Raw genomic sequence first — 22,222 nt, 5'->3', positions numbered from 1 at the left:
GATCGTGAAGCTGAGGCTCCAATACTTTGGCCACCTCATGAGAAGAGAAGACTCCCTGGAAAAGACTCTGATGTTGGGAAAGATGGAGGGCACAAGGAGAAGGGGACAACAGAGGACAAGATGGTTGGACAGTGTTCTTGAAGCTATGAACATGAGTTTGACCAAACTGCGGGAGGCAGTGGAAGACAGGAGTCGCTGGCATGCTCTGGTCCATGGGGTCACGAAGAGTCGGACATGACTAAATGACTAAACAATAACAATATTTTAATTTATTTTTAATGAAAAGCATTATGATAAAATGAACCTCACTGGATCAGATCCATCTAGTCAATGGGGCAGGGAGCCTCAGCCCCCACCCCCAGGCTCTCTATTTGCCCCTTGGAATTTACCTCAGGCTGCACTACTTTCCCAGCCCCCCATTCCTAGTTCTGCTATGCACCCTCCTTGAGTGTTTCTTAGCAGGCTTGGATGTTTCCTTGAGCTCTGGTCATGCTCCCTGCTTGCCTGGATGGAAGAGTGAGAGAAGTATTTCAAAACGGAAAAGTTATTGAGCTCTTTTTAGGAAAGCACCAAAATTATTCAGCTTTTTGGGGGAACAAACCCAAATTGTTGAGCTTTTAGGGAGGAGAACCTAACCCAAATATAGTGATTGTAAGCTTTTTGAGATGTTTCTACTGCTTTTTCCATCGCATTGCCATACATCCGGGTTTTCCCTGACATTTATTATTGCATTTACAGCCCACCCTTTTGTCCAAAGAGCTCAAGGTGGTGTGCCTAGCTCCCCCCCCCCCTCTCATTTAATCCTCTCAACCCTTTCAGGTTGGTTAGGCTGCCAGGCAACAACTGGCCCAAGCTCAACCAATGAGCTTCATAGCTGAGTGTGACGTTCAAATCCTGCTCTCCCAGGTCCTACTCCATCACTTTGACCACTACACCACACTGGCTTATCCAAGGTCTCTGAGAAGTTGCCTCCTGCCTGTCACAGAAGTGGAAAAACAATGGACATTTCATCTGCATAGAACAATATCAAAAGCTGACAGCCAGGAATTGTAGGGGGGAAAGCCCTTGGAGGGTCTAGGCAATTCATATAGAAATGGAGTAAAAAAAGTGGGGTAACATGTACCCCTGTTTTATGGAAGGATGGCTGTTTCAACCCACTCTAGGCTAAGGCTTTAATTAAAATCAATAATCTCTTGGCAATACTTGTGTGGAGCGATTTATGCCCAAGTCTCTATCTGTTTATCAAATCAAAGACTTAAGACGAAACTGAAGCCCGTAAGTGGCTAGCCACTAGTTGCATTGGCCAGCCTCATCTAAGCAATGTGGGTCCTGCAGTCATAAACACGTAAGAATAGTCTGCTAGATCAGGCCAGTGGCCCAACTAGTCCAGCATTCCCTTCTCACAATTGTCGGCCAGATAGATGCCTGTGGGAAACTGTCATGTTACCCCTTGCTCTCCTTTCCTCTAAACTTAAAACGTCCCAAATGCTGCAACCTCCATTCATAGGGGAGTAACTGCATTCCTGCGAACATTTTGGCTTCCCTTTTCAGAACCCTTTCCAATGACAATATCCTTCTCAAAGTGAGGTGACCAGAACTGTTCAGAGTAATTTTGCATGGAACTGTACACAGTCTATTTCCTTCAGTTGCAGGATGCTTCCAAATTGCAAAACACGTGCCTCTGAATGGCCCTAGGGCAGGCATAGGTAAACTCGGCCCTCCAGATGTTTTGGGACTACAACTCCCATCATCCCTGACCACTGGTCCTGTTAGCTAGGGATGATGGGAGTTGTAGTCCCAACACATCTGGAAGGCTGAGTTTGCCTATGTCTGACCTAGGTAAAGATAAAGGGACCCCTGACCATTAGGTCCAGTCGTGGCCGACTCTGGGGTTGCGGCGCTCATCTCTCTTTATTGCCCAAGGGAGCCGGTGTACAGCTTCTGGGTCATGTGGCCAGCATGACTAAGCCGCTTCTGGCGAACCAGAGCAGCGCACGGAAATGCCGTTTACCTTCCCGCCAGAGCGGTACCTATTTATCTACTTGCACTTTGACATGCTTTCGAACTGCTAGGTTGGCAGGAGCAGGGACCAAGCAACTGGAGCTCACCCCATCGCGGGGATTTGAACCGCTGACCTTCTGACCGGCAAGTCCGAGGCTCTGTAGTTTAACCCACAGCGCCACCCGCGTTCCTTCATGCCTGACCTAGGGCATGCTATTTTAGCCTGGAATCGAAGGGTTAAGCCTCTATTTCTGTGCCAGCCACATCCTGTTCTTAGATATTATCTGAGCTCGTCAGAGGATGGATTCAGGGGATTTACCAGAGGAAATAAGTGGAAAGCACCAAAAAGTTTACATTTGTTTCACTGCTGTCACTTTTTCTTTCTGTTTTTCTTTCGGAAGTGGTGGCAGCAAAGGTTGAAACATGGGAAATGGTTTTGCTACACTATCTATAGTGCATCCAGACTGTCAAGAGTTTTGCAGAAGGGATCCAAGAGCATAGTGGGAATTTAGGTTTGTGGAATTAAAGTAGATAAAATCACACTTGTTACCCTATTTAAGCCAGTGTGGTGTAGTGGTTAAGGTGTTGCACTAAGACATGGAAGACCAGGGTTTGAATCCCCATTTGCTCACGAAGCTCACTGGGTGAGCTTGGAACAATCACTCTTAGCCTAGCCCATCACAGTGTTGTTCTGAGGGTTGTTCAAATGGGGGGCGGGAGAGAACTCTGTATAGAAATAGGTGAAAATAAAATGATATTTTTTGGTTTCTCTCAGTTTCTCATTTTTCCAGTATCCACATGTGATTAAAAAAATCCTTGTGGAAATTTGTCAGCTTTTATGTGCGAATTTTACCTGCTCTCTACATTTTTATACGCAGTGTTTTCCAATACAGTGGTACCTCAGGTTACATACGCTTCAGGTTACAGACTCCGCTAACCCAGAAATATTATCTCAGGTTAAGAACTTTGCTTCATTTTTTTTAAAATAATATTTATTGAACATTTTCAAATATAACAGAAAAAAGAAAAAAGAAAAATAAAACATCCATTTTATAACCTTATTTTCATTGATATCCTTTCAGGACTTCCCCGCCCCACCCCCTTTTGTATTCCAATTCCTTCAAATAGATTCAACAAGTTCTTACCCCAAATTTTAAACTTATTATGATTAACCCAATGTTAAAAATGTTTTTCCATCCCCTAAAATCGACCCCGCTCCCTTCCACGAGTTCCCCTCTTTAATATGCAGAACAGGTTAAAATAAAATAAAAGATAGAAAAAAGAATAAAGTATAGTTTAACACCCCTTGGATTCCAATATCCCCCCCCCCCTTTCCCGGTTGCGTTCCCCAATGTCCATCCCTGCTGTCATCCTGGAAATCCCACATCTAGGCCGAAATCCTTCACAAGTCCACTTTGCCGTCTTTTTAAAAGTCTTTGCCGCCTTTTTGGTCATCTTTAATTTTAAACGTCCAATCTTGGAAAAACTCTATCTCAAAAAGGCCCATTTTTTCCATCCAAATCTCTGTATTCAAGAGCAAAAACTCCAATTTTGTTTCTTTAGACCTTTCAAATCTGGATGTCCCAAATGTTCCCACTTCCAACTTTATCCAATTCTTATTGTTCATGTTGTTCTTGTTATTCTCTCTCCTCACTTTCCTCTAGTTTCATTTCCTGCTCCCCTGCAAAAATGTTCTAATTCCAAAGCTTCTAAATCCTCTACCGAGGCTTTGTTATTCAGGAACAAAACTTTACGTCAAGTCCCTTCCATTCCTCAATAGATAAATCCATTGTCTCCTTTAGTGTAGAGACCTCTGTAGACAAAATAGTATTCCATTTCTGCAGTTTCCCAGGAGATAAAAAGTCCTATTCAAATTCCATACCAGCAATACTTGTAGTGTCCCACATCCCCTCTAGAGGGATTATAGTAACTCAGTTTCCTTCCAGATCACACCCAACAGTCAAAGTAACTTGTTATTCCTTATTTTAAACAGTTAATATCCAATTTGTAACGAATATAACCGGCAAAGTCCTCGTAACAAAGTTCTCTTTTCATTCTTCAACTTTGACAGCTCCTTTGACAGCTGTCAAAGCCTCTGTTGCTCCTCTCCCGGCGCTCTCGCGGATCGCTCCCGGTTCACGGGGGGGTTGCCTTTTAGCTCACATTTACTTTTCTCCTCCAGCCCAATCTTATAGTTTTCCATCGTGAAATTAGTAACTTTATCAAAATAAGGTAGCACTCGATCTTAGTTGTCAAATCCTTTGCTTTAATTCCTCTACAACCAGGGGGAGACTGACTTCCTTTTTGCACCTCCCCCGCTCGCTCCGAATTTTTTTTAAAAAAAATTCCCCTTTTTAAGTCCAGTTTCCAATTACTCACGGGTTGTTCTTTTTGATCCAAATTTTCAATGGAAGAAGTCAGCGCTCTCCGCCGAATGGCATGCGGCTTCGCTCGGCAGGGGAAGCGGAGGACTCATAGCACCACACCCCCCCGGCACCCGCTCCGCAGCCTTTAAAAAGGCTCCTTCGCGGGTCGGGGGGCGCAAACGGTGCCCGCCGAGTCACCATGCCCATGGGTTTCAGCGCCCATGGTTTTTGAGGGTCCCTGCGTCGCCGGCGCGGTAGGACCCAGCCCCTGCCGAGCTGGCTCCTTCCGGAGCTTGGAGGGAGTCCGCCATTTGGCGATGGCGCCAACCCGGAAGGCCTAAGAACTTTGCTTCAGGATGAGAACAGAAATCGTGCTCCGGTGGCACGGCGGCAGTGGGAGGCCCCATTAGCTAAAGTGGTGCTTCAGGTTAAGAACAGTTTCAGATTAAGAACGGACCTCCAGAACGAATTAAGTACTTAACCCGAGGTACCACTGTATGGACATTTTTTGCCAAGCATTTTTCACTAATATAATGTATTTTTGCATGTTGTTTTCACTAATATATGCATTTCTATATGCACTTTACATGTGCAGTTTTGTACACATTACTTGGCTAGAGAACTGCACTGAAAAATTCAGAGAGGCGTGAATTTTAAAGGATGGTTGGGTTTTGGTTGACAAAACTGGTGAGTTGAAGTGCAAATTGAATCAAATTTATCCCCCATCCTTGGCCCTACTGCAGGAAACCCACTTTTTTAAAAAAACAAACATACTTTGTGTGGTTAGAAAAGTGATGGGGAAATGCATTGAAGTTCAGAATGAATGCTCAGCAAAGACCTGCTACAATCTAATTCCCCACATCAGCAAGCAAAGCAGGATGAATGTTCAATCAACTGGTCATCAGAAGGAGCTCATAATATTTGAAAATAGGAACACACTTGTAACATTCCTACATGTACACCGAGGCTATTACAAATCCCTTGTTCAACAGAGGTTGGCAATACACAGCCCACCAACCTCAGTCTGCCCACCTGACTGCCTTTTTACTTATAACCATTCCAAGGTTGTGACCTTGGCTATCTGCTTCCCCCTCCTTAGTCTCAGGGTTGCCTTTGCAAAATTAGGCATGAAGGAGAATAAGGGCAAGGCTATGATTAGTCCAGGGACGCAGGTGGCGCTGTGGGTTCAACCACAGAGCCTAGTACTTGCCGATCAGAAGGTCAGCAGTTCGAATCCCCGCAACGGGGTGAGCTCCCGTTGCTCGGTCCCTGCTCCTGCCCACCTAGTAATTCGAAAGCACGTCAAAGTGCAAGTAGATAAATAGGTACTGCTCCAGCGGGAAGGTAAACGGCATTTCCATGTGCTGCTCTGGTTCGCCAGAAGTGGCTTAGTCCTGCTGGCCACATGACCCGGAAGCTGTACACTGGCTCCCTCAGCCAATAAAGCGAGATGAGCACCGCAACCCTAGAGTCGGTCATGACTGGACCTAATGGTCAGGGGTCCCTTTACCTTTACCTTTTATGATTAGTCCATCCTGTCATTGACTCACACCACCTACTGTTGCCCTCCCTGCCTTCTGCCCCACCAGTCCTAATGAGCATCAACCGCAACTGCCTGCTACATAATCCTTACAATGCCCAGCATTTGCCCCTGGGACCTTCTGTGCTTCGCTCTTGAGTTACAGACCTTTCCCAGAAACAGAGAATGCTTCCTTACACTAAGTCACACTATTGGTCCATGTAGTTCAATATTGCCTATGCCAGGGGCCAGCAAACATTTTCAGCAGGGGGCCGGTCCACTGTCCCTCAGACCTTGTTGGGGGCCGGACTGTATTTTTTTTGGGGGGGGAATTAATGAATTCCTATGCCCCACAAATAACCAGAGATGCATTTTAAATAAAAGGGCACATTCTACTCATGTAAAAACATGCTGATTCCTGGACCGTCCATGGGCCGGAATGAGAAGGCGATTGGGCCAGATCCGGCCCCTGGGCCTTAGTTTGTCCACCTATGGTCTATACTGACTGGCAATGTCTCTCTAGGATTTTGGACAGGGACACTCTCCCAGCACTATCAGGAAATGTTGGAGATTGAACCAGAAGTCTTCCTTATGCAAGGTGGAAGCTTTACCACTGAGCTACAGCCTTTTCCTGGCATGTTGGGGGAGGGGTAGTACCTCTGGTGGGGGACACAATGTGCCACTCTTTGGGTAGTTTGCTCACCTTTGGTCCACTCCCTGCACTCAGTTCTCACCTGGGGCTCCTAGAAGCTGTCAGCATGCGGCAACGGCCACACCCCAGGAATTGCTTTGATTGGCCAGTTTAACCTGCTGAAAGTAGCTGATGGGTCTCAAACCCTTGGTGAATTAGGGACTTCCCTCCATGCAAAGACAGGTTCTGGTGGAGTGAGCGGATGAGACAACAGTGGGCCCAGCAGTCAATAAAGTGGTTTCTGCATGGGCAGATGGGGCTCGTCAACTTGGGAAGGTATCCCTTCTTGGAAGACAACTCTGATTCTAAAGCTCTGCTGCCTTGTGGGATATCATCGGGAGAAGAAAAAGCTAAGGAGTAAACCCAATGCATATCTGGAACGTAGAACCTAAGACAGCTGGATGGTGCCTTGTACTCCGCCTTCTGGCAACTCCTGCAGCCAAGCTGGTGCCAAGCATATTGCTCTGCTTTCCTTTAAACCACAACAGCAAGGCTGAGAGGGAGTCTTGCCATCTGGGCAGCCCCCATACACACTGCCCATGCTTGTGCCCTATGGAGGTCACTTTGGTGCTGCCAATGCAACAGTCTGGCTTCTCCCCAGAAGTGTACACCATTATCTCTCAAGACCGCTGGAAGCCAACAGTCTTTCCTTTAAGACACATGAACATAGGAAACTGCCTTATCAGAGCATTGGTCCACTAGTTGAGTATTGTCTGCACTGACTGGTAGTGGCTCTCCAGGATTTCAGATGAGGAGCTCCCCCAGCCCTTCCGAGACATGCCAGACACTGAGCCTGGGAACTTTCACTAGCTACCACTGCCCTTGCCCTTGCTCCTGCTCCTCACTACTGGGTTTTGAAGCCTTTACTGCCCAGAGTCAGTAGTACTGATTTACTTTGCCTGTGCCCATTTAATGCCAGCCTACCTTACAGGGCTGTTGTAAGTATTGCCAAGCTAATGTATGCAAAGCACATTGAACAGTTGAGATATGTTCTGTGAATGCTAAGTGTTGCTGCTGCTCTTAGTTAGGTACCTTGAGAATCACACACAGAACCACTTCCATGTGTCTTGGGAAAATGTCAGTTGTAAATGCTCAGTCTACACAGTTGGTGCATCTTATTGTCTCCACCCCCATCGTTCAGCCCGAACACTGAGATCCAGCGTCGAGGGCCTTCTGGCGGTTCCCTCATTGCGAGAAGTGAGGTTACAGGGAACCAGACAGAGGGCCTTCTTGGTAGTGGCGCCCACCCTATGGAACGCCCTCCCTTCAGATGTGAAGGAAATATGCAGCTATCCTATCTTTAAAAGAAATCTGAAGGCAGCCCTGTTTGGGGAAGTTTTTAATATTTAAAGCTGTATTGTATTTAACACTTGATTGGGAGCTGCCCAGAGTGGCTGGGGAAACTCAGCCAGATGGGCGGGGTATAAATAATAAATTATTATTATTATTAGGGTAAACCAACTGCCCATCATGAGTTTATGGAGGATCAGAAGGGCCATTAATGAGCAAACACACCAGTAACCTGGAAATCTTTTTATTTTCCCACCCACCAACTTTGATGTTATTTTGGTCTTTTGAAGACTAGAAATTATGTATAAGAAGATAGCAATGATACCCCGCAAGGGGGAGATGGTTATGTGACTCACACTTGTGCAAGGAGTCTCTTCAAGCATTTCCAGTTGGGTTGGTGGAGGGGAAGTACCGTATCTGCCTTGGGTGCTTAATTGTATTGTTTTAAAACCAACCACTAGTTGTGTGATTATAGATCACCTTGGGATTTATGTGAAAGGCAATTATTTATTTATTAATTAAACCCGTGCAAAAATGCAGCAACTTGTGGAGGGTGACTAGAAGGCAGAAAACCTCAAGCGATCAAACATGCAGTTCTTACTGCAGGCAGACCCATGCAATCAGTCATGCAGAACTGCAGCAGGAAGTGGATGCTTTGATCATTCTTTATTTATTGTAACACACTGAAAGTTCTCTTGCAAGACACTAGTATGCAGGGGTGCCAACTTGAATAAAATATTTGGGAGCTAGGTTATCCCCGCCCTGCACAATCTGTCTGAAGATGCAGTGCATGCACACCATTTGAATGGCAATACCCATCAACTTGAGAGGGGCTGGCCCCCTCAAATATTTTATTGGGGGGGGGGCCTGAAGGGACCTCAGCCCCTAGGAGTTGGTTCCTATGCTAGTGTGGGCCACCAGCTCAATTTGTGAATAGGGACTGTGGAGCCTCGCACACAGAGCTGTGCTGCCTCATTCATCTCACATTAGTCACACAGCAAGCAGATTAGCCACTACAAATTAAGACACACAACAGTATGATCTGCCAGGGGGGAAGTTTCCTGGTAAAAGCCTGAAGTGCATACAGTTTTCTACTTCACAGTGCCCAAATGGAATGCGGTCAACCATTTAATAGTCCACTGGGGTTTTTTTCTGGTTCCACAAAGCTAGATAGGAAACCCAGTGGCGTAGCGTGGGGGGTGCAGGGGGGGGCGACCGCAGCGGGCGCAACATCTGGGGGTTAGGGTTAGGGGGCGCAAATCCACAGGTTAGGGGGCGCAAACTACTTGCCTTGCCCCGGGTGCTGACAACCCACGCTACGCCACTGAGGAAACCAATTCATTTCCAGTAGGGTAATCTTGGTTTAATAGCCAATTAAAAAAAAAAAAAAACACTCAGAGAGAAATAAGTGGCTTGCCACACTTTAGCCTTCAAGGACTAGTATTAGGCGTTTTGGGAGGGCAATCTTTTCAAATTTACTTGTTTCCATATAAACAAATCTGACCAAAGAAGCTTGGAGCACTTGCTGGGTTATTGGCCCTGATCTAGAAACCATAGTTTGTAGACCATGCAGCAAGGTTGGGAAAACTTTGGTTCTCCCATGTAATTGATGGAATCCATCTCCCATAAGTCCCTGATCATTACCAATGCTGGGTGGGGTGCTGGGAATTGGGATCTGGAGAACCAAATCTTCTCCATCCCTGTCTTACAGGAATAGATCTCAACCTGGAGCTCAGTCCAAAAGCAAGATCCACTGGGATAAGTGGATTGTTGGTGGTTCTTGGGCTTTCCCTGACTGAGCCCCAACTCAGCCAGGGCTACACTGGTGTAAGTCACTTACCTCAGCTGAGCTGAAGATAGGCTGGTGCAAGCCACTCACCCCGGCTTATCCAGCTGAACTTAAACCAGTGTAAGTCCCGCTGAAAGAGGCATTCTGGGGGTATAGCAGGGGCAGAACAGGGCAAGGAGACCTAGACCAACTGCCTTTAAGCTCACTCATGTAATCTAGCGCCTTGGTGGAACTTAACCAACAAAAAAGGTACCTTAAGTAGGGCATAAATGGCACTAGCTTTCTATAATTAGGGTTGCTCTGCTGCTTAGCTGAAGTTAGATCCTTTGAAATCAAGGAGACAAGATCGTTATGATTTAAGTCCCATTTATTTTCTAAACACCAGCAATGGCTTAGAATGTCTCCAGACATGCATATTCTTAGCAGCAACAACAAAAGAACAAAATACAAAATATGAATGGTGATAACTTTTGAATGCAGAAGGAAAACATATGGAATAGAGATGGATTCTTGGTGAATTATTAGGATAATTATTAGGATTGTTAGGCTCATCCACACTTTCTAATGTCCCACTGCCTTCCCCTGAGGAAAACTGCTCTTTAGCACTCAGTCGGAGCAAATGGCAAACCTTGTTTTCTCCAGATTGACTTTTGCTCTGATTTAGTGGTAAAGAGCAGCTTTTCCCTATGTAAGGAGCAGGGCAAGGGGAGAACCACTCAGACCTATGCTATCTAAGCAGGAGACAAGCAGAAGTGTGGGCAAGTCCCATGTTGGGCAATGTATTATGTATTGGATATTATACATTGTCCACAGTACTGAAGCATGCAACACCTTCCCCCCCCCCACCCACTTATATTAAGCTCATTGTATTATAAACACACAAAAACTGGATTCTCAGATACTTCCTAGAAAAATAAGTGCTATTTTATATGTAGACAGATACAGCTCTCCTTGTTTAAAAGGCTGGGAAGAACCATAGGAAAAAACATGTTCCGGCAAGCTTTGATCAGTCTGAAGACTGTTCACAAAAGTTTTTTAGTAGTTTAACAACCATTGAGAAAGAGATCTTCCACAAAATCCTCCACTGATTCTACAAAGTCGTGGCACAAAGCACAAGATGAGTCAGTAGGCCACCATTCAATCCAGGTCATGGCATCTAATGGATACTGGTATCTACAAAAAAGGGAGAAGGAAAGGGGCATTTTAAACTAAGTGAAATAATGGAAGGAATGCAAACTGCTAAAGTAAATTTGATGGATCTGGCCAATGATGCGTGTCTTGGTCATTTACAGTTTACACTACTGCAAGATGCACTACATGGGACTGTCTTTGAAGAGTGTTCAGATACTCAGCGGGTACAAAAAAATTCATTCTGTTTTAATGCTTAATTTGTTCTAGCAATTTCATTAGTTTCCAAGGGTGGTCATACACCATGTAGGGGGCCTTCTTTGCATCAAAAGGCAGTTTAAAAATATTATCATAACTAACTAAATAAAAACCTGCATGTCTATTTTCTACTGTAGGTAGTGCTCAGGGCACAGTGCTAAAACTGTACTATACATTATTGAAGGAGAGATGTCCATTGAACATTTAACTTTATACATTTTAAAGGCTGTCACCAATTAAGTTCTACTCAGAGAAGACCCATTGAAATGAATGGTTGCTCTCTCCACCTCCTCTCTTCACCCCAGTCTACCAAAAAAACAACAACCCAACTTTCAACTGCTTCCTGAAATACTTTGGGTTGTGGCCAACTGAACTGTACTGTACTGAACTGTAGACCTTTTGAAAATAATAGAAATAGTCTGACATTGGGTTCAACTCTTTCTCTTGCAATGCAGAGGTGAATAATACATTTGGGTAATATCCAAAATAACACTATTACCACCTCACCTCTTCCCCATCATCCCAAATATTGCTGCTACAATCCTAATGTGTAGAATGGAGTATCCTGTTCAGGTTTCTAAGCAGCTAGCCCTGTTCTCTTCCTGAATACTCCATTCCCCACCCCCTCTTCATTGGGCTATTTATTGGGATCCCTACTTAGGTTTTTCCCCACCCCCACCTACATAAGATACCCTCAACTTTTCTCTAAATTAAAAAAGCCCCGAACGTACTCTTTACATATCATGCACTGTAAATCCAAGCTTACTTACTTGGCATTGGCACCATCTCCTATCTTCAAGGCCTCTTTCCCCATGATCAGGTAATTCTCTCCTGGATTAAGCTGAACATCGACACATGAATTCTTTTTAATAAAGATGACTTCTGAGTTCTTCTGAGCAAAAGCCTCCCCTGGAGTAAAAATAGGAGGTTAGAAGGAGCCCAAAGGCCAGCTAGTAGTTCTGTCATTTCTGCAAGACAGAATCACAAAGATAAAATTTATATTTGTTGTTCTGCCCATGTTTGCCTCTGACCCTGCCCAACACTGGCATGCAGCCCTCAGAAGGCTGTCCAGATGGGAAGGTGGTGCTTGGGGTGAAAAATGTTTCCCACATGGCCATGACTTCATGCTCTCCTCATGGAACACTTTGGGGGGGGGGTCTTCCTGAGATTAGTAAAGGTAAAGGGACCCCTGACCATTAAGTCCAGTCGCGGATGACTCTGGAGTTGCGGTGCTCATCTCGCTTTACTGGCTGAGGGAGTACAGCTTCCAGGTCAGCATGACTAAGCCGCTTCTGGCGAACCAGAGCAGCGCACAGAAATGCCGTTTACCTTCCTGCCAGAGCGGTACCTATTTATCTACTTGCACTTTGACGTGCTTTCGAACTGCTAGATTGGCAGGAGCAGGGACTGAGCAACGGGAGCTCACCCCGCCGAGGGGATTTGAACTGCCGACCTTCTGATCGGCAAGCCCTAGGCTCTATGGTTTAGACCACAGCACCACCCGTGTTCCTGAGATTACTGGATGACAACTCCCACCATTCCTTTGGCTAGTTAAACAATCTATGGCCTTTTAAACGGTGGTAGGGTGTTGTTACTATGTCATGTGGTTTTGTGTTTTTATATTGTAAACCACTCTGTGGCCCTTGGATGAAGGGCGGTATAGAAATTTAATCAATCAAATAAACAAACAAATCTCTGGCCATTGGCTTGATGGGGATTGGGACTCCAACAGTAACTGGAAAGCCACTGGGTTCGCTGCTCCCGTTGTATCTTAATGGAATCATTTCAGCTCATGATAACAAATGCTCTCACCTCTTTTATAGAGATCTAGGACAGATGCAGTGTATTTAACAAAGCTTCCTTCTGGCTTGGAGGACAGGATATTCACTTTATAGACTACAGAGGAGAAATAATAATAATAATAAACCAGTAAGAACAACAATGCTGGACAAAGGTTCATTCTTGAGTTTGTTCATTAAAAGTGACGGTAAGAGTCTCTGCATTTTCTCTGAGCAGAGGTGGAAGGCTGCTATCACCAATTCCCACCATCAATAGCAGACAGCATGTTTTCATCTGTGACATCCTGATGATGGAAGTCCAGTTAAGTCATTTTTGTTCCCCTGGGAATTTTAATTTTAAATAATTTTTTGTATTTTAAAATGTTGTATTTTAAGTTTTGTATTTAAAGTCACAAGAGGACTACCTCCAATGTGGGCTGAGGAGGATTCAGTTGTTCAGCTCCACTCCACTGCCACAGGACCGGGCTCTGATGCATAGTAGGAAAAGGTCAAAGGGCAACACCAGGACATTTTGAGGGCTTCCCTTTGGGACATCTGGTTGCCACTGTGAGAACGGACTAGATGGGATCTTTGAACTGACCCAGCAGGGCCCTTTTTATAGTCTGAAGACCAGCCTTAGGGCAGGAAATGCTGCCTAAATAATCCTGGCACCTTGTTACTTATATTCCTGAACCAGATTTGAGCGCAACTTTTGCTGTGGGGGTCTTTTGTAAGTTGTCTGAGAGCCTCCTGGGGCTATAAAGCAGGATATAAGTATTCTAAATAAAAATTTAAAAGGTCTGGAAGGTTGCTGAATTTTAAACACTAGACATTAAATTTTCACTATTGGTTTAGTTGGTATTTGGGCCATTTGCTTACAGGATTTAATTTGCTTTATTGCACATCTTATTGGGATTTTAAAAAAATTAATTAAGATTTCCCCATATTACAGTAAAATAAGAACAAAAAAATCAAATAAATAGAATATGGAGTCCTCTCTTAAAAGTAATTATTGGTTAACTCCCAGGTCACCCTTAACTACAGAGTGATTTAGTAGTCAGACTATCTGTCTCACTGTTATCAATCACTAAATAATTATCTTCTGTCAGCAGGAGCTAACAGAGAGACAGCTGAATCACTATTCCTCTCTCCTGTATGTCCAGACATCTTATTGTTTTAATTGGAATTACAAACTGTTTTGAGTTTAATATTACACCGGGTGACATATATAAATATAAAATTAAAGATCACCTCCAGAGGGTGGAAAGTTTGGGCATTTGCTAGAATACCAAGAACGGCAGAGGAGCCTGAAACCCTAAGAGTGCAACCATTTCTATATTTTTCAGAGTATCCAAGATAATCAAATGCAATACAAGAAAATGTGTACTTTGAATACCCTGCCTTTTTCACATGGGAGGGAGGCTGCACCTGAGGGTCCCAAAATCACTGGCCAGTAAGATTATACAATATCTGAACCTGATTTCCATGTTGCATGCTTGCCAGAACACAGTAAAATGGAGGCAGCCAATATGTTGCCCTCAAGATACTAGACTACAGCTGGCAACAGCCCTGGAGAACTGAACATGCTCATAATTTGCTCTTAAACATTCTCAGGCACAATCTGAGGCCACTGTATCATATTATAGTACCCATCTCCAAACCACAGTGTTGCTCCTTTACATCCCCCCCCCATCTTTGATGGGGAGGGGTGTTCTGAGCATCATTAGGCCCTAACTGAGAGATAAAATAATTCAGTTGATAATTATTCTTATCTTGCTAGATCAGGCTGGAAGGTCTCCTAGATGAAGCTGACCCAGACACTACCACCTAGAATCTTACACCAGCTCTGGAGTGCAGGATATACTTTTCCATGGGTCTTGAAGCTTGGAAAGGATGCAGACAGAGGCTCGACCTCTTCTGAGCATGCTAAGACTGGTCAGGTCTCTTTAAACAGGTTGGATCAGTCAGGACCATGGACAGTTCCCAGTGGGCCCTACTAGCTCAAGGATTCACTCCTGTTGGGGATGTTGTCTAGCAGAGAGCTGGAGCTACATGGAGCCTTCAGCCTTTGAGTCAAGTAAGAAGGCCCACATCCTCAGACTGGGAGATCAAAGGGGAAGTGCTGAAGGGTACTGTGTCTCTTTGTGACACAGCCTGTACCTCTTCTGCTTCATGGCACCATGATTACACAAACATAAGAAGATCAGGTTGTAGGCCCATCTAGACCACAATCCTATTCTCCCCTAGTCCACAACCCTGTTCTCACAGTGGATGACATGATGGCAAGCACACAAGTCTCAATGGGAAACACACAATCAGGACTTGATTGCAACAGAATTCTCCCTACTTGTACTTCCCAGCAACCCATATTGCCTCCGACTCTTGAGGGAGAATATATCCATCATGGCTTGGAGACATTGATGGCCTTCTCCTCCATGAATTTGTCTAATCCTGTATTCCAGCTTCCTGGACGGCTTTTAAAACACTGCCCTGCTGGTCAGATTCTAACTGTCATCAAGTCAGCTGTCTGAGGGACGAACTGCCCTGTGCTCCTGGCTTGGTCATTAGCACCAGTTCTGTTCCTGGATCTGATGGAGGAAGGGTGCTTTCAGGGAAGAGACTGTTCTTTATCAAGGCCAAGATCACAATAACCACCACTGACACTGGCTGTAACTTTAATAACTATAACTTGGAAGAACTTGTGCTTGTGAATGCTTTCCCCTCCTCCCTCCCACTCCTTTCTCCTTGTGTGTCGTGTCTTTTTAGACTGTGAGCCTGACAGGAGGGGCTACCTTCATACTATTTTTAAAGGGCACAGCCTGACTCCCTCCTTTGGCAATCTTCACAGAACTCTAGCCCAATGGTTGCCATCAATTTGATTTGAATTAATTTTATAATGAAATGATTTTAGAATGTTTATTATTTTATTGTTGTTAGCCGCCCTGAGCCGCGCTTCAGCTGGGGAGGGCGGGGTATAAATTATTATTATTATTATTATTATTATTATTATTATTATTATTATTATGCCTTTCTGAAACCCTTCTGAGTTAAAAGGCAGAGTAAAAATGCTGAAAGTAAATATGGGGGGGGGGGACGAATAGCATGCACCAACCCTCAAAATCTTACCATATGCAATGTCCTTCTGGCATGCCACTTCATTCCGAGAATTGAAACTTATAGACCCATCCAGTCTTTTCTGCATGCGACCACATTCCGCTATATTTGAGCAAAACAGAGAAACAGCACAAGCAGAAACTTTTTGCCTTGTTCCAACTTCCTTCCCCCCGCCCCAATATCTGCTTAAGTTGTTCCAGCGAACCAAGAGAATCCTTTAATTGTTCCTACAAAGCAAAGGGCAGGGGACTCAAAAAACAGCCCAATAAGGCTGAGCGACCTCAGCAGCCATGGAATTCTGAATTACTGTTGTGGGAGGGGAACAGAATGGAATGGCTTGAAGGTTGGTGTGGCTGGCTGGAACATTTTGTTGTAGCTCACACTTATAAATTCCTATTAACAGCAGGAAACACTTTCACACTAAGGCCTTCAATGCAATGAGTCACACTACGCGATCCTGTAATATATTAGCAATTTAAACGCTGGCAGCAATGTCACTTGGGAAGTGAGTTCCATTGAAGTCAGTAGGAATTTACTTGCATGTAGAGTGAGGGGAGATTTGATTCCATTCTTATTTAAAGCCAAATTTATCAAATTTGCACTTTCCAAAACAATATGAGAACCAAAACATGACCACCCTCAAAATGTGCATTTATCTGAAATTTGCTATGCTGTTCTACATCCAAACAATATTTTTATGTATTAGGGGAACATGTGCACAAATATGAATATATTAGTGAAAATAACATACAAAAGGCATTCTGCAAGCCAGTTCTCCTAATATATTAGTCAAAACTGATTACAAAAAAATAGTTTATTGGAATAAATGTTGAAGAAATTTTATTAGGGTTGTTTTTTTTAAGGAAAATTTGCAAATTGTTACAGAAATGTGGAGAACTGAATTGAAGATTGGATAAATCAAGCAAAGAGAAATAAAGCTGGCAAATTATTCCATCCCCATTTGCAGGAAAACATTTTTACCTTCCATACATTTGCACTCTACCCCTTCACAGAGTCTTACGAGTGAATCTTCTCCATAAGGATCGTAAAATACAGAGCACTGTTTATCTGTGGGAAATCAAAGTTCCAGAAAGACAGAGAGTGGTGGGTGTCAAAGTCCCACGAGCCAAGATGTAAACAAGAATACAGAGCAATTCTACTGAGAAACTCAGAAAGAATTCGGAGCCCTAATGAGGACCAAGTAAGATGTGAAATTATGGACATGACTGCAATTAGCACACGTGTCTTTTGTTATGTAAACAGCAGCAGATGAAAAGCCTGAGCAGCTTTGGAATAGTGTGGTGTGGCTAGGGGGAGTTTTTCTCTCACCTCTTCAAAGCTACTGTTTGCATTTCAGGGGAAACTCCTCTTGACACCAAAGGGAGTTGCTTCCCATGAAAAGCAAACAACTACAGAGAGGAGATTTTTGTTGTGATCATGACAAAGAGGGAAAGAATTCAACTCCCCCACCCCACAGCTCCTTGGCCACTCCGACTTCTTCATAGCAACTCTTTCCATAACCAAGAACCCTGTGTAATTAATTGCATTCATGCAATTAATGTAATGTCACATTTGGTCCTAGAAATCACACCACTCTGACTGGTGCATGACTGGCTTCAGACATGACAGAGGTGTGGCTCATGTGCCCTTGGGCTGGTCCTCTGATGGTCTTACCCAGCGGAGGCAGCACTGGTGTAAGCAGCACCAGGTGCCTAGGGGCAGCCCCCATTCCCAGTAATATCCTCTATATAGTGTTGCTCCAGGGTATTGTGGGAAATTAAAATGGCAGTTAAGCCCAGTCACCTGGTGCTGCTTGGAGGGCTGGGCCAGGCAAATTTATTTCCGGGAGGGCTCAGGGCAGGGATCAGTGATGGACCCTCCTGAGATGCCAGAGTCCTGGCAGCTGCTCAAGGATGCAAGCACTAGCGCAAGTCCAGCTGTGAAGATCAAGTGGGGAAAGGGAACAGAGGGAAGCTGCCTTATCCCCTGTCAAACCACTGCTCCATCTAGCCCAGCACTGTCAACACTCAATGGCAGTGGTTTTCCAGATCTTCAGAAAGAGGTCCTTCTAAGACCTGCCTGGATTGAAATTTGGACCTCTTGCACCCAAAGCCTGCTATATACTGCCATTGCTTAGGGCAGAGTTCTCAAAACTTTTCATGCTGGTGACACACTTTTTAGGCATGCATCATTTCGCGACACAGTAATTCAGTTTTACTAGCAAACCAAACTGTTATGTACTGAGTTGAATAGGATCCAAAATGCAGCAGTCTGGTTGGTCCTAGAACAATAGGATTCAGAATGCAGCAGTCTGATTGGTCCTAGAACAATAGGATCCAGAATGCAGCAGTCTGATTGGTCCACAGGAGCCACCCAATCCAGCTCCAGGTGAAAGTGAATCCGCAACCTGATTGGCCTACAGGAGAATCCTGGAATTAGCCAATCATGTGGGGCCCATTGTGTAAATAATGTATATAAAGCAGGCATTTTGGGGGAACTTTCATTCCTCGCTACTATGAGCTGAATAAAGAGCATGAAATCCACACTCGACTCCAAGTATATTTCACAAACAACCCCTTTCCAGCCCCGGAAGAAGAGCAGGGAGCATGTGCATGACACACCTACACACTGCAGCCGACACACTAATGTGTCGTGACACACAGTTTGGAAAGCTCTGGCTTAGAGGAACCGTCTCCTTACCAGGGGTGTGATATTCATACACTGTGAAGCTTCCTGGGCTTGCCATTCCAACACGGAATACTTCTGTTACTCGGAACCCAATGCACAGAAATTCATTTGCTGGAATCTTATTGGAAACAGAATACAAGTTAGGATGGATTGACTTGAGGAATTTCCCCACAACCATGGGGCCTATTTCCCCCCAATCTCCTTGCATTGTAAGTCCAAAGAGCCTGAGTTCATTCATGCAAAACAGTCATGGGGAAGAAATGTAAATTTAGCCCCAGGGAAAAAAAAATCAATGAAATCTACTTGTGGTGTATGGCAAAAAGGTGGCACCATGCAGGGCAATGTACCCCCCCCCCCCCGCTAATTCCACACGAACATCCTCCCTACAAGCACAGGGCAGTATCCAAATCACTCTTTCCATTAGTATAAGGATTTCCATTCTTACAATGCAACCTCATCACAGCACCCTCCCCAAATCTGCTCTGAATGGTTAGTGCTGAGCTAAGCAATGGCTTGGTGTGTTGTCCAAACCCAGGTTCATGGTTCAGCCAAGGTTTGTCTTATGATTTATGGCATGTGGTTTGTATGGGACAGCTAAACTGCAACCTCAGGAAACTGCCTTATACAGAGTCAGATAGCTGGTCCATCTAGCCTAATACTGCCCACACTGCCTGAGAATGGATCCCCTGGAAATCAGGCACGCGTGTTTCTGAGCCCTATCTGGAGACACCAGTGATAGAGCCTGGACTTTCTGCATCATCATCATCTTACTGACCCAGAGACTGACCCAGAAACTCCAGCGGGTGCAGAATGCCACGGCGAGACTCCTTACGGGGTCCTCGCTGCGAGATCACATTCACCTGGTGCTATACCAGCTGCACTGGCACCCGGTGGGGTACAGGATCAGGTTTAAGGTGCTGGTTTTAACCTTTAAAGCCCTATACGGCCTAGGACCCTCGTACCTATGGGACCGCCTCTCCTGATATGTCCCACAGAGGAACTTACAGTCTACAAACAAAAACATCCTGAAGGTCCCAGGCCACAGAGAGGTTAGGCTGGCCTCAACTAGAGCTAGGGCTTTTTTGGCTGTGGCTCCAATCTGGTGGAACGCTCTGTCACAAGAGACTAGGGCCCTGCGGGGCTTGACATCTTTCCGCAGGGCCTGCAAGACAGAGCTGTTCCACCAGGCCTTTGACTCCCTCCTTTAGCAATCTTCACAGAACTTTAGCCTAATGGTTGCCATCAATTTGAATTGAATTAATTTTATAATGAAATGATTTTAGAATGTTGTACTATTTTATTGTTGTTAGCCGCCCTGAGCCCGGCTTCAGCTGGGGAGAGTGGGATATAAATAAAAAATTTTATTATTATTATTATTATTATTATTATTATTATTATTATTATTATTACTTTTATTTGTACCCCACCCACCTGCCTGGGTTGCCCCAACCACTCTGGGTGGTTCTGCCACTGAGCTATGGACCTTCCCATGGCTCAGCTCAGCATAATAGTGCAAGCAGCAAAATGACCAGGGAGAAGCAAAGTGGCCAGGATCTTCTCTTCTAGAGCCTACACATTTTGCACTAAGCCATGGTCTGACTTATGTGCAAATCAGGCAGAGCTAAGCACCTCTCCCACTGCCACTGCAATTTGGAACACAAACTGCAACTGTATTTGAGTAAAAGGTGGAAAATATTGGGATATCTGGTCATAGCCAGCTTGCATCACATTGTAGTCTGGCCTCAAGTATCTCAGTCGTTGGCACATTTTTAATTTATTTTTAAAGTTTCTAGCCATTGGTTTTCACTGGTTTAGGAAAGATGCCTCAGTACTCTGAAAAACTCATTCCCCTATTCCCCTTTTTTGATACCTGAAAGAATGCTCTATGCAGATTTGGAAACCTGGCATAACAGATCATAATTAATTATTAATAATACACTGCATGATGGTAATAAATAATAATAATAATAATAATAATAATAATAATAATAATAATAATTTTTATTTATACCCTGCCCTCCCCAGCCAAGGCCGGGCTCAGAGTGGCTTACAAGCAATAATAAAAACAAATTGAATGATTACAACTTAAAAACAAAATTAAAATACAACATTAAAATATGGAAACATTAAAATATTAAAATGTAGCCTCATCGCAGGAGGAGAAGGAAAGGAAAAAAGAAAGAAAGGGAGGGAGGGAATCAAATTGGCTCAAATTGACTCTGTCTTACAGGCCCTGCGGAAAGAAATCAGATTCTGCAGGGCCCTGGTCTCATGAGGCAGAGCGTTCCACCAGGCCGGAGCCAGAGTTGAAAAGGCCCTAGCTCTGGTTGAAGCCAATCTAACTTCCTTAGGGCCCGGGACCACTAGGGTGTTGCTATTTATGGACCTTGAGGCTCTCCGTGGGGCATACCGGGAGAGGCGGTCCCGTGGGTACGAGGGTCCTAGGCCGTGAAGGGCTTTAAAGGTCAAAACCAGCACCTTAAATCTGACCCTGTACTCCACCGGGAGCCAGTGCAGCTTGAAAAGCACTGGGTGAATATGCTCCCGTGGCAGAGACCCCGTGAGGAGCCTCGCTGCAGCATTCTGTACCCGCTGGAGTTTCTGGGACAGCTTCAAGTGCAGCCCCTCGTAGAGCGAATTACAGTAGTCAAGCCTGGAGATGACCGTCGCATGGATCACTGTGGCCAGGTCGGGGCGGGAAAGGTAACATAACAATGATAAATAATAATAATAATAAAGGTAGATAACAATGATGTACAAGTCGATCCTACCCTTCCTCCCAAGCAACAAACACCAGACTGGTAAAACAATGTTGCGTGTCAAGACCCCAAGGCCTTCCCCTTATGTTGAATAATAACATGTGGACACTGTATATTGGGTTAATGGGCAAAATTTAGGCCACAACTTTATTGGTTGCAGAATGTGAGTGGTATTGGCTTAGGCACTGGAATTGAACTGACTATATCTGACTCCTGCACGCCATGCAGGAAGTCTCACAAGGGTTAACCACCAGTAGGGGGAGCCCTGTTGATGTACATCAGGGACGTCCAACAGGTCGATCATGATCTACTGGTAGATCCCCGGGAGGTCTTGGTAGATCGTGGTCCCTTTCCTTAGCGTTGGTAAAATAGAATCTGGCCCTGCCCTCCATTGTTGCATGAGCTGCAGAACGGAAGATGGAGCTTACTCAGCGAGTAAGCTCTTTCTCCCTCCTTGAGCTTAGGCTTGAATTCACAAAAATCTGTGTTTTCCTCCTACCTAAAAAAGCTCAACAACTTTGACCTGAACCCAAAAAGGGGGTAGATCACTGCCAGTTTTTAATTCTGAGAGTAGATCGCAGTCTCTTGGTAGTTGTCCAACCCTGATCAACTCAGAGCTCCCCCCATGGTCACCGGAAGGTTGTGCCATGGCCCTAGCCTCCACTTGGGCTTCGGACAGGAACCACGACCCCCGGCTTCCTTTAACGGAATACCCTTGAAAATGAAGGGGCAGGTGATGGCCATACCTCCCCTCCCCCAAACCAGGTGTGATGGCCTGGGATTCCGATTCAGAGGCTGAACCAGAGGAATCCCAGCCTGCACAGGAGTCCACGCCTCCAGG

The 22,222-nt window shown here is 44.8% G+C and overlaps 1 protein-coding gene across 3 annotated transcripts in view; it reads right to left on the bottom strand.

Annotated features, from left to right (window-relative positions):
* Window positions 1-10,005: 10,005 nt before the first annotated feature.
* Window positions 10,006-22,222, bottom strand: part of C5 (complement C5) — a 77,881-nt gene continuing 65,664 nt past the window's right edge. For all 3 annotated transcript variants that reach the window (XM_081847427.1, XM_081847426.1, XM_081847428.1), the window contains exons 36-41: window positions 18,635-18,740; window positions 16,916-17,002; window positions 15,947-16,036; window positions 12,855-12,938; window positions 11,813-11,951; window positions 10,006-10,829 (exon numbers count right to left, since the gene is read on the bottom strand). In XM_081847427.1, coding sequence (XP_081703553.1) covers window positions 10,700-10,829; window positions 11,813-11,951; window positions 12,855-12,938; window positions 15,947-16,036; window positions 16,916-17,002; window positions 18,635-18,740 — 636 coding nt within the window. In that variant the 3' untranslated portion in view covers window positions 10,006-10,699. The remainder of the gene's footprint in view (window positions 10,830-11,812; window positions 11,952-12,854; window positions 12,939-15,946; window positions 16,037-16,915; window positions 17,003-18,634; window positions 18,741-22,222) is intronic.

This window comes from Podarcis erhardii, assembly GCF_964252035.2.
Source record: "Podarcis erhardii genome assembly, chromosome: Z".
NCBI classification, from domain to species: domain Eukaryota; kingdom Metazoa; phylum Chordata; class Lepidosauria; order Squamata; family Lacertidae; genus Podarcis; species Podarcis erhardii.
The sequence above is the reverse complement of the archived record's forward strand: the minus strand, read 5'-3'. Positions and strand labels throughout refer to the sequence as shown.